The following is a 12,043-nucleotide window of genomic DNA, read 5'->3' as shown; positions in this document are numbered from 1 at the left end:
CCAGGAAATGACCAAATTGCCCTTCTGAAGGTTTTGAGCTCCTTGGTGCGCCAATTGGGTCTGGCTTTTGGTCCAAGTTTTGATGGGCCCTATGCTTGCTGTGCTGGTTACGTCAGTAGGAGAAAGGGATAGCCTGTGCTTGTACGTGAGGGAAAAACCCTTGGTGGGTGCTAGAGTAGAGGTGAATTTAAGTCTTGAAGGGTGTTTGCTGTTAATCGAGTGCAGTGCAGTCCATGTTAATTTCCATTAACACAATATAGAAAGAACTCCATTGTTAATGTCCTCTGTTTTTCCTTGTTATTCTTGGTGAGTTGTTTCAGCTATGGTTGAGCTATTGGTTTGGCAAGTAGTGATCAGCAATTGTAAGGGAAAATCAATTACTGGCAACCGGGAAAATCTGGTTCCTATCAGCTTGTTTCCCTGGTAATCTACATGGCAGTTAAAATTGATTAAGTTAGGTGCACTGCCTTCTTTTTATGAATGTTAACCCATATTTCTGTGTCTTTTTATAAACAAAACTTGAGTGGTTATATGCAAACCAATCAATCGTAAAGAGCACCGTTATCTGATGAGTCAAGGATATACTTTGCTTCCAAAACAACATCCTATATATATAATGTTCAAAAAGTTAAGCTGTGAGCCAATAGCTAATAAATTTTGAAAATTATTAAAATTAACATTGATACAAGAAGCCTACAATAGCAGCCCAATTCTTCTCAACCATATGATGGGCCTACATCTATGTTCACTCCATTTAATGCTTGGTTACTAGAATGAAGACATGGATCTGTTACAGCATCCCCTACTACATTTCCTTTTTCAGTCTGAATAGTCAATTATTCCTGTCGTGTTTTTTTATTGGTTATGTTGTTTTTTGGTTGAGGATCAAGCTTCGGTATTAGAAACTAAATATGTTAGTTTACTTCCATAATTATCACTGATTCACTAATGCAGTTGTAAAATGGATGTTGTTAGGTATTTGGAAAAAGAATATTAGATTTCATTTTGGGAACATCACATATTCATCTTGTGTATACCAGACTTGATACATGATATACACTTTGCAATGATTTAGCATTATGTTTTACAACTTTTATTTATTTATTGTGAGCAGGATTTATTTTAGATGGATCGTGGAAAGGGAGTTGGAGTACATATGGCAGATGATTCGAAGGGTCTAAGAGAGAAATATTGTTGGACTGATGAGAGGACCAAATTGCTAATCAGTATTGGACGTGAATGTTTGCGTAATGGGCAAAAGGTGAATACAAATTTCACAAAGGCTGGTTGGGCCTGGATGTTGCAAGAATATAACAAGAAATGTGAGAAGAAAGTAACCAAGATGCAACTCAAGAATAAATGGAACGTTTTGAAAGGAATGTGGAATGGATGGTTGTATTTGAAAAATAAGACTGACGGTTGGGGGTGGAACATGGATCTAGGTATTCTCGAACTACCTAGTAAAGAGCATTGGGATGACTATGTAAAGGTACACCCCTCAACAGCAAATCTTACCTTAATTTTACAGTTTTGGAATTTGAAATAATCTTGGATAATTATTTTTTGCCAATAAAATTGCAGAGGTTTCCCCATGGGAAGCACTTAAAGGATGGCCCCTTGGAATATGAAGAAGAACTACAAGAATTGTTCCAAGGTCCTGCTGTTGATGGCGATGGTACAATTTGCACCACTGAAAATGAGCCACGACCAACAACACCAAATGTGGTATCTGCTTCCAATAGTGCAGTAAATTTAAATCCTGATGATTCTAGTGATGATGACTTGCCAATTGAATTGTCGGATATGACGAAAAATAAGAAGCAAAAGAGAAGTAGTATGGCGTCATCGAAGAGATCAAAGAGTAGTGACTGTATAGGAGAGGCTCTTGAGAAATTGATTGCTCTGGAAACACATAGAGTAGCAGGTATGGCAGCCTACATAAATAGCAAAAAAGTAGATATAAATGGAGAAAAGATAGATACAACATTTGAGAAAGCTTATAAGATTCTTGACACTTTAGATGGGATTGAGATTGGTAGCAACCACCATGTAGTGGCTTTGGAGGTATTGGAGGATCGAAATAAAAGACAAGCCTTCATTTCGATGAATGGAGTGGCTCGCTTACCTTGGCTTTTAAGAGCAATTGAGAGGAAAATAAGAGAAGAGTCTGGATCTCTTATTTGATATACACTGATATATACTAATATGTTTGTTTGAACCCATTTAAGGATTTTAGTATCTTTCTTAGTGTAAGACTTGTAATGTGGATGTTTTAATTGCCATGTCTTAAAGTTGGACATGTAAGGATCCATAATGTGTATCGATTTTCTCTTTTAAGACTCATATTTCATGTAAATGTTTTGATTTACTATGTTTTAAAAGTAATGGCTTTGTTTGTTATGGAACAACACATGACAATTGAACATTATGGGAAAGCCATCCGCACTCCAGGTCTGAGCTTCCACATCCACCACCAGAGGTAGTATATCAAATTTCTGTGGATTTATTATAATCAAGATTTTAGCTCTAAGTTATTTGTTGAAATTTCACCAGTTAATCTTAATTATGTAGGAAAATGCTGTCTTGTTGGTTCTAAATACACACAAACCTGGCTATATGGCTCCGAATGTTTGATATCATCAAATATGGTTTGACGGATAGAAAACCACAAGGACAGGATGAACTATTTAGTTTTTGCACCATTTGTCATTAAGAACCATTATTAGGAGATCATTTGGGCTCCTGAAGAAATATTTTCTTATTTTAAAAATAATGCCACCATATAAAAATTCAAAATCCAAGTTTTGATGGTGATTGCTTGTAAAATCTTTTTTTTAGCAGTCATTGTTCCATCTACGTTTGCCATCTGTTATGGGAGGTCCTAGTCTCAGCAGCTGAGATAGCTTTTGGGTGAGATAGCCATTACCACTACCCCTTACGCTTCTATCTTGTCTACTTTTGCCTCGATTGCAGTTGAGCTCTTCTGTTGTTTCTCCTTTATCAACACAAGTGCTTTCATACCCATGACTGCTGCATAATTTGTTCTTGTGATGACCAATTCATTTTGAGGATTACTGCTGAATCTCAAAGCTGATCCGCAACTGCAACTTCAGGCTTTCACATATCCTCAGCCAGCCACCAGAACTTTGCTGGGTTTTGGAGCACAAAGTACCTGCTCAAGGGCCTATAGTCAATACTAATTTGGAGCTGAAAGCTTCCTCTAGTTTGCAAGATCTTCATCAACCTTCCAACTTTGAATCTGTCCTATATCTCAGCAACCTTGGTTAGAATTGTTTGAGATTTAGAGGGTTTTATAGTGCTTCTGGGTCTTAAATTTGCACAATAGTACATTTTATTTATAAAAAGTTATATCAAGTCATGATTAGATAAATTGATAGTTCTAAATTGCCCTTAATCTCTTGTGGTTTTATAGTATTGGCCCTTATATCAAAGAAAAAGACTAGCATTGCCCTGAGTCCCTGACATTAAATAAGGAACAAAAAAAAAAAAAAGAAGAAAGAAGGAAAAACATGGTTGTTACTCCAAGTGTTCTTGTTGATTCAAACATGGCTGCTTCCATAATATCGATTAGGGCAATAACAAAATGAAGTTTCGTGTACCTCCCTGATGTTTCAAATAACTAAATTACCCTTGAAAAAATACTTAAAAAGAAGTTGCTTCTTCACCAGATCCGGTCCAACCGCTATTTCTATTCAAACCGGTTGAATAGATTGAGGCCTGAATTCGTGACTCGGATATAGTTGTGCATAATATTATTAACAGGCGCCATTGATTCGTCATCCGAGCTTCCTCCTTTGGCTGGTCTCTGCAATAATAGATGGGGTTGGCATCAACCCTTTCCTTTCCCTTCCCTCTAAAGGTTCACCAGCGTTCACACTTCCTGTCACCTGCTCTTCTCCGGTGCTTCCCTTCTTCTGTAAGTTCACCCTTCTTCCTTGATTTTCTAGTCTGTAAGTTCACTATTTCCTAGTCTGTTTTTTGAACCTGTTCATCTCTCAACTGAAATGTTCTCCTGCTTGCTGTTTAAACAGATGTAGGGAAAATTATTGATTCTTTTCATAATATTTCTCTCTGTGATTTTGTCTTGTTAAGTTGTCATTTTGCCTTGCTTGAGTTATCAGAGAGTGTTTACTAGAGGCTTTAATAAATGACTGCTGGGGATGGGAAATTTTCATTTCTTGGTCCATTATTTTCTGTTCAGAGGCATCTCTGAGGAATTTTATATCACTATTAATGAATCACAAGGTCAATTAGAGGCGGAATTTTAGGCTGGGCAGAGTACATTCCAAGGAAATAAAATTGAGTTTGATTGTTGAATCATCTGAAACATGATTAAGAATTGATTATAAGCAGCCGCATTCTGTGGACTTCTTGAAAACAGGATCTTGAAGACAAAGCGTTGATTCTTTCTGAAATTTTTCTGTTAGTAGACTAATGGGGGTAACAAGCTTTCTTTTGTCCGCTCAGATAACCTAATAAATATGATTTGGATTGGTACATTTCAACTTTAGCATCGGAGTTGGAGAATGCATTGTCTGACATGAAGCTTTGGTAAATTGCTACAGATCCAAGTGGCGTGCCAATAATGGAATTTTCATCTGAGTTGCTTGCACTCAGATGTTTTCCTGAACTTTAATTCCTACTGAACACAACTGAAAACTATTTCATGCTTCCATATTCCAAGGTACAGAGTGTAGATAATCTGCAAAAGAATAGAGCCTGAATTTTCGTCCAAAGAAGTTCAAAATTCTGACTGTGTCTTACTTGTCTTGGACCAAGAAATGAAAGCTGTGCAGCATAATCTTTGTGAGTGGCACTTGATTTAGCTGTGGATGAGCTGCAGTTGAGTTTATTTCAGAAATGCAAAACTACCTTTTCGTTTTGGATGAAAATCCTTCTGTTAAAAAAACTAGAACTGCAAATACTAGATTAAAATTGCAAGCCATGTACATGATTGAGGTCTTATTATGCTTAGAATTTAATGGTTGGTAGAGAGGAGGGTTTACTTCGCTTATCATGAACATGACCTTGCATTTACTAAATATCAAATTTGATAAAATGTAGGGAATTGAGACAACAATAGAGGGAGGAGGGGTGACAAATTGCATGATTTATTGCAAGGAGGAGGATTTAGATGCTAGGTACACCATTAAGTACTAATGGAGGAGACTGAACAACAATAACAGCAAGAATAATAACCATGACCCTATCCCACAAATTGTGTCGGCTACACGGATCTGAAGAGGCTAAGATAGGAACAGGAATAAGAGATTGAGCACTGCATGGTTCTTGTTGAACCAGTTTTGTAGTTCAAAGCTGGTTCATCTAAATCATAAGGATCACTTAGAGTCCTATTCTTTTGTTCTTTTTAATTATATTTCAGTAGTCATGCTGGCTTAGGATCTTGTAAGTCTGGACCTGTTTCCTTTCCAGTTTACTTTCTTTATCAGTATTTCAGCTGCTTTAAGACACTTTAAACACAGCCTATAGCTGCAGGAGTTGGAATCAGTTTTAATTTCGCTTTTCTTTCCTTTTAGAATGAGGTGAAGTGCTAGGCCCTTCCTCACAATTTCATTTAATGGAGTTCGATTACTACCCTGTAAAGCAAGGGGTAACGCTCTTTACAGTTGCCTCTCCTAGACACTGCACTAGATGTTCTTTTCCTTTGATCTGTAAGATCTAGCAGACAGGCTTCATGGGTCTTCAGCCTTGAGTTCTGGTAGGATTCCTGGTTCATTTCTACTTTTTGGGTGAAAAAAAAAATCAGTGCCCAACCCAGAAAACATGGAGGAGAAAAATGGTGGGAGTAATATATGGGAAAAGGAAAAGAGGTTTTTTTTTGGGGTTGGGGGTTTGTGAAGTTTTATAGTGTACATTGTTCTTTGGATGTGGTACTGAATAAGGTTTAACCGTAATATAACTCCTTCAATATCAGAATCAATTGATTCAATTTGGATTAGTTTGAAAGCTTTCCAACAAATTTAAGATTGCTTAAATTGAATATATTCAAGGAGTTATGTCCTAGTCAAACTTAGTTTGGGGTGTGCAAAAATTGTTTATAGAAGTTGTTCTGAATGGAAATAAGTTTCTAGACATCAAAACAAATTACCAATCTTTTGGTTTTAGCAATGTTTTATACTATTAAGATTTTTAGATTTGAAAAATCCCTAGCATTTAAAAGTAGACTGAAATTCCAGTTTTTGTTCTTGAACTTAGGGTTGACACTTTTATCCTTTAATGATTTGAAATTAAGAATTTTTATTGGATTCAAAAAAATTTGCTTATTTATGAACAGTATCTGGCATAAACAAGTGCTTGTCCTGGTTCCAGGCCCAATTTCTTCAAGTTTCAATTGGAATAATGTGAATTCATATAGGTGTCAGGTCAAAACTCTAGCAATCACCTTAATGGGGGTAGAAACAGCATCTAAACCTATTGAAATCATGTGAAATCAGGTTGAAGAGAAAATCAACCCCAATTATCTTGATAAGCTGTGAAGCCAAGACAACTCAGCCAAAAGGATCCACCAAGTTCTTCTTCCCTGCTAGTGTGTACAAATTTTTTGCAAACACTAAATGAGGATTAACAGTCACTTATTAGGGTAGGTTTTGGGTTTAGCATGCTTAAAACATGAAATGTCCTGTCTAATTAGTTTTGTTTGTATTGACCATAAATTTACCTATACCTAGGGGTGTCAACGGTTCGGGTTCGGGCTGGTTTCGGGCCAAACAGTTCGGGCTAGCGGGCCACACACGGGCTAGCCCGGCCCAGCCCGAACCGTTGCGGGCTGAGGTTGTTCAGCCCAAACACAGCCCATTAAGCTTTGGTGCGGGCCGGTTCGGTCCGGTTTTAACGGTTTGGGTTAGGTTTTGACACCCCTACCTATACCTGAAATACATAACCTTGCTACAGATCTAATGGTTTGTTTTCAGTTGAGGTGGTTGTCCATAACGAGCAGTGCAACCTTACAATCAACAACCTTATTATTTTGTTTCTCTTTGTTGATCTTGTTATGAACTGTAATCCAATAACTTAGCAAAAGATAGGCTTTTTGAATTTTAACTGCTGTGTTCCTTTTCATCGTGTGGGTAACCAGTATTTTCTCCACCTTTACTACTGTCTTGTTGTTTCAGATACCATCTTGAACTATATGAGCCACGCCTGAATAAATGACTATACCTTCTTTTTGGATTAAAATAAATAACTATAGTAGGTTCACAGAAAAGCAGTGCTAGATCCTTCTGAGTGAGGCTTCCTTTGTAACTTAAAGCTACCAATAACTTTCTCCTTCAGGGTTGATTTAAATGTCCTTGTATTACTTGTAATGAATGACTCCTGCAGGTAATTTTATTTTACAAACAACAAAATAATGCCAACAAATGTGTTTTTTTTTTTTGGTACTGATTTATTTTCTTATGTCTAAGAACATTTACATTTTCTAGAGAGATCAGCTGTTTTAATGCAGGTTTACTTATAATTCATGCTTTAAGTAATGCCAGTCCAAAGATTACAAACTTGGATACCTATCACCGTTGACATAATGTGATTCTTCAACACTGTTCTAGCCATACTGTTTGTTTTATAGGAAAACTGCAGTTTTTGACTTTAATGCTTCAGTTGTTGTCCAGAAGATATGCACTTACAATCATCAAAGATGCTCATACTATACAAAGAAGAATGGCATCTGCAGAGTATCATGTGGTCAGGTGAAACTGGAGGAGGAGATAAATGATGAGGCTTGTGAACTAGTAAATGGATTTGAAATTATGTTAGGAGAGGGTAAGGACTGTTTCCGCTCTAACCTATTCAAGGCAGTGAAGAATAATAATGGAAATGGTATACTTCTACTGTCTGATGTTTTCGGATTTGAAGATTCATCTACAAGGGATTTTGCATACCGTGTTGCCTGCAATGGATACAAGTATGTTGCTTGGCTTTCTATACATACTCTGTTTCTTGTACTTTCTGAATACCTAATTTCATTCTCTTCAGTTACACAGTTTTAGTTCTTCAAATGCCTCCCCATATGTCTGGCTTATACATTTTCCAACCAAATTTGCAGTGTTCTAGTACCAGATTTGTTCCGTGGGAATCCATGGAAGAAGGACCAATCCAAAGCCAATTTTGAAGAGTGGCGAGCGAGGCAAGCCCCTGAAAGGGTCGCTAAGGATATAGCTGCATCAACAAAATGGATGGTTGATGAATTCATAGCAGCTGGAATCTCAAAGAAGCTTGGTGTCATTGGTTTTTGCTTTGGAGGTGGCCGATTAGTGGAGACTCTGGCCCAGGATCAGGATACCTATTTTGGTGTGGGTGTCTGCTTCTATGGTACAAGGATGGACAAGTCCCTAGCAACCCATGTTAAAGTCCCTGTATTATTTGTTTCTGGAGACAATGATCCACTTTGCCCAGTTAGTATCTTAAATGACATGGAAAAGAGCATTGGTAGAGGCTCCAAGGTGGTTGCTTATGAAGGGTGTGGTCATGGGTTTGCTCACCGGCCTGAGTCTCCAGAAGAAGATGCAGATGCAGACAAGGCATTCCTGATGATGAGAAATTGGCTGAATCAAGCCTTGGTTGTAAGCAATTACTGAATGCTTTCCATTTTGTATTATTCCCACTTATACCTATTTCAGTGTAATCTAGTCCATATTGAGTGTGTTCTTTATAGTATTATTTACAAAGGGAAGGTAATAAAGGACTCTTCTTGAGCAACCCAGATCTTCTACAGGGACCTTGGATTGCTAGATAACTCATAGGTGGAAAGTGATCAACCTTTCAAGCAACTCAAGTCGGATCAACAGTTTTTCAGAACTTCATTGTTCTTCATGGTGGAAATTCTACTGGGCTGAAACTCAGAGATGAGCTATCAATAATTTAGACTGAATGGATACAAAATTTAGACAAACAATGAGTAGGTACCTCACATTTTTTAGTTTCCTGTAGCAAGCTATGTAATTAAATAATTGATCTACCATGAAGGTAACTCTTTATTAATATATGTTAATGGTTCATTTAATCCCAAAGTTGGTAAAGGAGTTGACATGGTAGCTGATCTAAATTAACAGATTCATATCCTCCAATCTACTTGGGGCCACTCATTTTGGATTTAATTGATTCTTCACATCAGACTTAAAATGATCTGATCTTAGTATTGACATGGGCAGGCCTCTATGAACTCCTTCACCACATCGCCCATGGTTGAAATCAAAATTATTCAACTTTCACTGAAAGCAATGAAGAGTATTAAACTCTCTGTGTGAGTGGCTCAAAGTTGACCACTCCTTCAGAGTTAATAGTAAAGATTCACATGATTTCATGGGCACCATGCGATGGATTGTTTTGATAAACTAATCAAATTCATATGGTTCTGCAGGTACCAAAATTGACCATTGGGAAGTATCTTTTAGAATGTTAATGATGAAAATGATATTTACAAAGAAATTTACACATCATGCTATGCTATCCTCAAAAGATAATAGGTCTTTCAAAGGGGTTTTGCTTTGCTTCCTTATAATGACAATTTAACAATCAACACCTAACATGTGATCGCCTTCATATGTATATATATAGAGAGAGATTCTTGGTCTGGATCTGCTGTTCACTTGGGCAGTTAGTGATGGGTGGATGGATCCCAGCCATCCATGGGGCATGGGCCCAACCCCAAAGGTAGGGCTAGGATCAAAATCCCTACTCTCCCAAGGGTAGTTGATCCTTTTCCAATATATATTATCTCTTTAATGATGGTTGGTAGATATACCCACCAATTTGGACTCTTTTATGGCACAAGGTCATATGATGGTTAGAGATGAATGACACTTGCATTCCTAACAACTTCTTTCCCCCTTTTCATTATGATAAAGTCATAAAACATTGCATTTCTACCAGGTGGATTTGACCAATGCACTAATTCTGATACAAAATTATTGATTATTTGATCAATATGTAAGACAAATAAAGGTCCATACATGAAAATAAGCCTCATTAGACACCCAAAAATCTCGGGTTTTGCTTTAGTAGTTGTGTTCACTGAGCTGCCTACGGCTCAAATCAATTCTGGTGGTCTGGAACATCCATTTTTTTTCTTCTACTTTTTAAACTACACCATTGAAAACCAAAAGAAAAAAAAAGAAAAAACAAAACGGGAAGTTGAAACAAATGAGTTCAGAGGTGGTTATGGACTTTTATTTAACCTCAAGACATTGAAACTGATGGGGTCTTTTTTTTATCACTTGGGCTCTGTTTTGACACCCAAAACGCACGCCATGGGTAGAACTTTGAGCGTGGACAGTGAGAGAAAAGACAGAGATCATCAGGGGCTGCCCCTCAAAGAAGTTGCACATGGTGGGTGCAGTGGCCCAGTGGGGACTCTGGTCGCTCAGTTGTCGTGTCTGTCCAGGACAACAGAGTCACCAGACACACTGACGAGAGTGAGTACGTAACGGGTCGGTATCGGGTATCGGGTATCGGGTATCGGGTTGATCCTATCTGTATCGGAACCTAACGTTATGACTTCAAAACCATGGGAATTTGATATACGTGCAAGCCAAAACACTGAATAGCTTCTGCTGACCATGGTCATGCACTCACGTCCAAATTTTCTTTATTTTTTCAAAAATTGAGGTTTTCTAACCCACTGCAATTTTCTATCATTTTTTTCTTTTTAAATTCTATGATTTATAGAAAGATTATGATTGATGACAATTAATTATTTAAAGAAACCCAACTAAGAAGTGCATTTAATAAATCTTTAAAATTTTATCATCTCTTCATAATTTATTTAGGGATTTATCAGATTCAGTTTTTTATTGGGTTCTAATTTTATTTCTTAGATAATTAACTGCTATTTATAACAATCCTAAATAAAATTACAAGAAATTACAGAGAGTGAGAATTGTAGATGATGTAAACACTCAATTTACGTGCAATCACATCTATCTTTGTTATTGAACTTTAACCAAATAAATTTTTTTATTTTAATTTTTAAAAAAAAAAGAAAAAAGAGGCTAAAGACCTCTAAGAAGTAGGACCCGCATAGCCACTAGATTTCATCACTACCTCTGGTCACAGTAATCACTAACATAATTAAATGGATAATATGTTCTACAGGTGATCTGTTTTTCGATTATACAATGAGAAGGTTGAGAGCTTAAAACCTAATGAAAACCAGTAAATGTCATCAATTTTTGGAGAGATCAAGTGATTAATCAAGGACCCACATACCCAATGAAAGTTTGATAGCTCACTGGGCAAATCATTGAACTGTCGAGTCAAGCGAGAAAGATTCAGGCCTGAACCAAGTCCAAAAGTGTAAGTTGTATACAGCTTGACTTTGATAGTGTCGTGTCCCTGTACGTTTACCTACCCGAACGACCAGCCTTGATGCTTATCTAAACAGTTTAATTATTCATGTTTACTCATGAAGCAGCAGGAAATCATTATCAGATAAGGTTGGCACCTGATGAACCATCAACTATCCATAAAAAGTGATGAAAATTTTCCCTTGCGTGTATAGATTCTTGAAGGATATGATGGAAGAAACTAAGGAGATTTTGATGGTAAAGGTAGGGGATTAGAAAAGAGATTGTAGAGGTGATGCAAGATGACAACATGACAAGCTAAACCCTAAAAGCATACTTAAATGTTAGTAAAGTAATGTAAAAACTAAAAACACATGTAAGATGAAAAAAACGATAGATTTGAGTGCAGGTAAATTTGGGGGAGAAAAAAAAACTGTTCTCAGTTTCTCATTCTCTCTATTTTTTGTGAAGTTCCGATCGGAAAAAAAAAAAACTGTTCTCAGTTTTTCATTCTCTCCGTCTCTCTGTGTTTTCTCTTTTTTCACAATTGGCGGAAAGTTTCAGGTTATCCGGGAAAAAAAAAAACAGGTAGATGCGAGCTCCAACAGTGAATTCTGCAGACCGAAGGTTTTACGCCGGAGCTTGAAGTTTCTCCCGTGAATCATCTGGAAGTTTTGCTGCTACGAGAGTCTCGTGTTGCTGATCGTCATCGGTGTGTCTTT

The 12,043-nt window shown here is 37.1% G+C and overlaps 2 protein-coding genes across 3 annotated transcripts; both read left to right on the top strand.

Moving 5' to 3' along the window:
* Positions 1-1,088: 1,088 nt before the first annotated feature.
* LOC148998892 (uncharacterized) lies at positions 1,089-2,797 on the top strand. Its single transcript, XM_089141639.1, has 2 exons — positions 1,089-1,489; positions 1,582-2,797. The coding sequence occupies exons 1-2, from the start codon at positions 1,127-1,129 to the stop codon at positions 2,182-2,184; spliced, it is 966 nt and encodes a 321-aa protein (XP_088997765.1). The 5' UTR covers positions 1,089-1,126; the 3' UTR covers positions 2,185-2,797.
* Positions 2,798-3,763: 966 nt separating this feature from the next.
* On the top strand, positions 3,764-8,662 carry LOC148998891 (alpha/beta-Hydrolases superfamily protein). Of its 2 annotated transcripts, none has more exons than XM_089141633.1 (3): positions 3,764-3,937; positions 7,653-7,942; positions 8,084-8,662. In XM_089141633.1, the coding sequence occupies exons 1-3, from the start codon at positions 3,839-3,841 to the stop codon at positions 8,613-8,615; spliced, it is 921 nt and encodes a 306-aa protein (XP_088997759.1). In that variant the 5' UTR covers positions 3,764-3,838; the 3' UTR covers positions 8,616-8,662. The 2 variants fall into 2 exon arrangements, with proteins under 2 accessions (XP_088997759.1, XP_088997758.1); XM_089141632.1 differs by having other exon boundaries at positions 3,765-3,937; positions 7,650-7,942.
* Positions 8,663-12,043: the final 3,381 nt, after the last annotated feature.

This window comes from Hakea prostrata, unplaced genomic scaffold (assembly GCF_041222555.1).
Source record: "Hakea prostrata isolate BN-2017 unplaced genomic scaffold, UWA_Hpros_2 contig_100, whole genome shotgun sequence".
NCBI classification, from domain to species: Eukaryota; Viridiplantae; Streptophyta; class Magnoliopsida; order Proteales; family Proteaceae; genus Hakea; species Hakea prostrata.
This window is presented reverse-complemented; position numbering and strand designations above follow the sequence as displayed.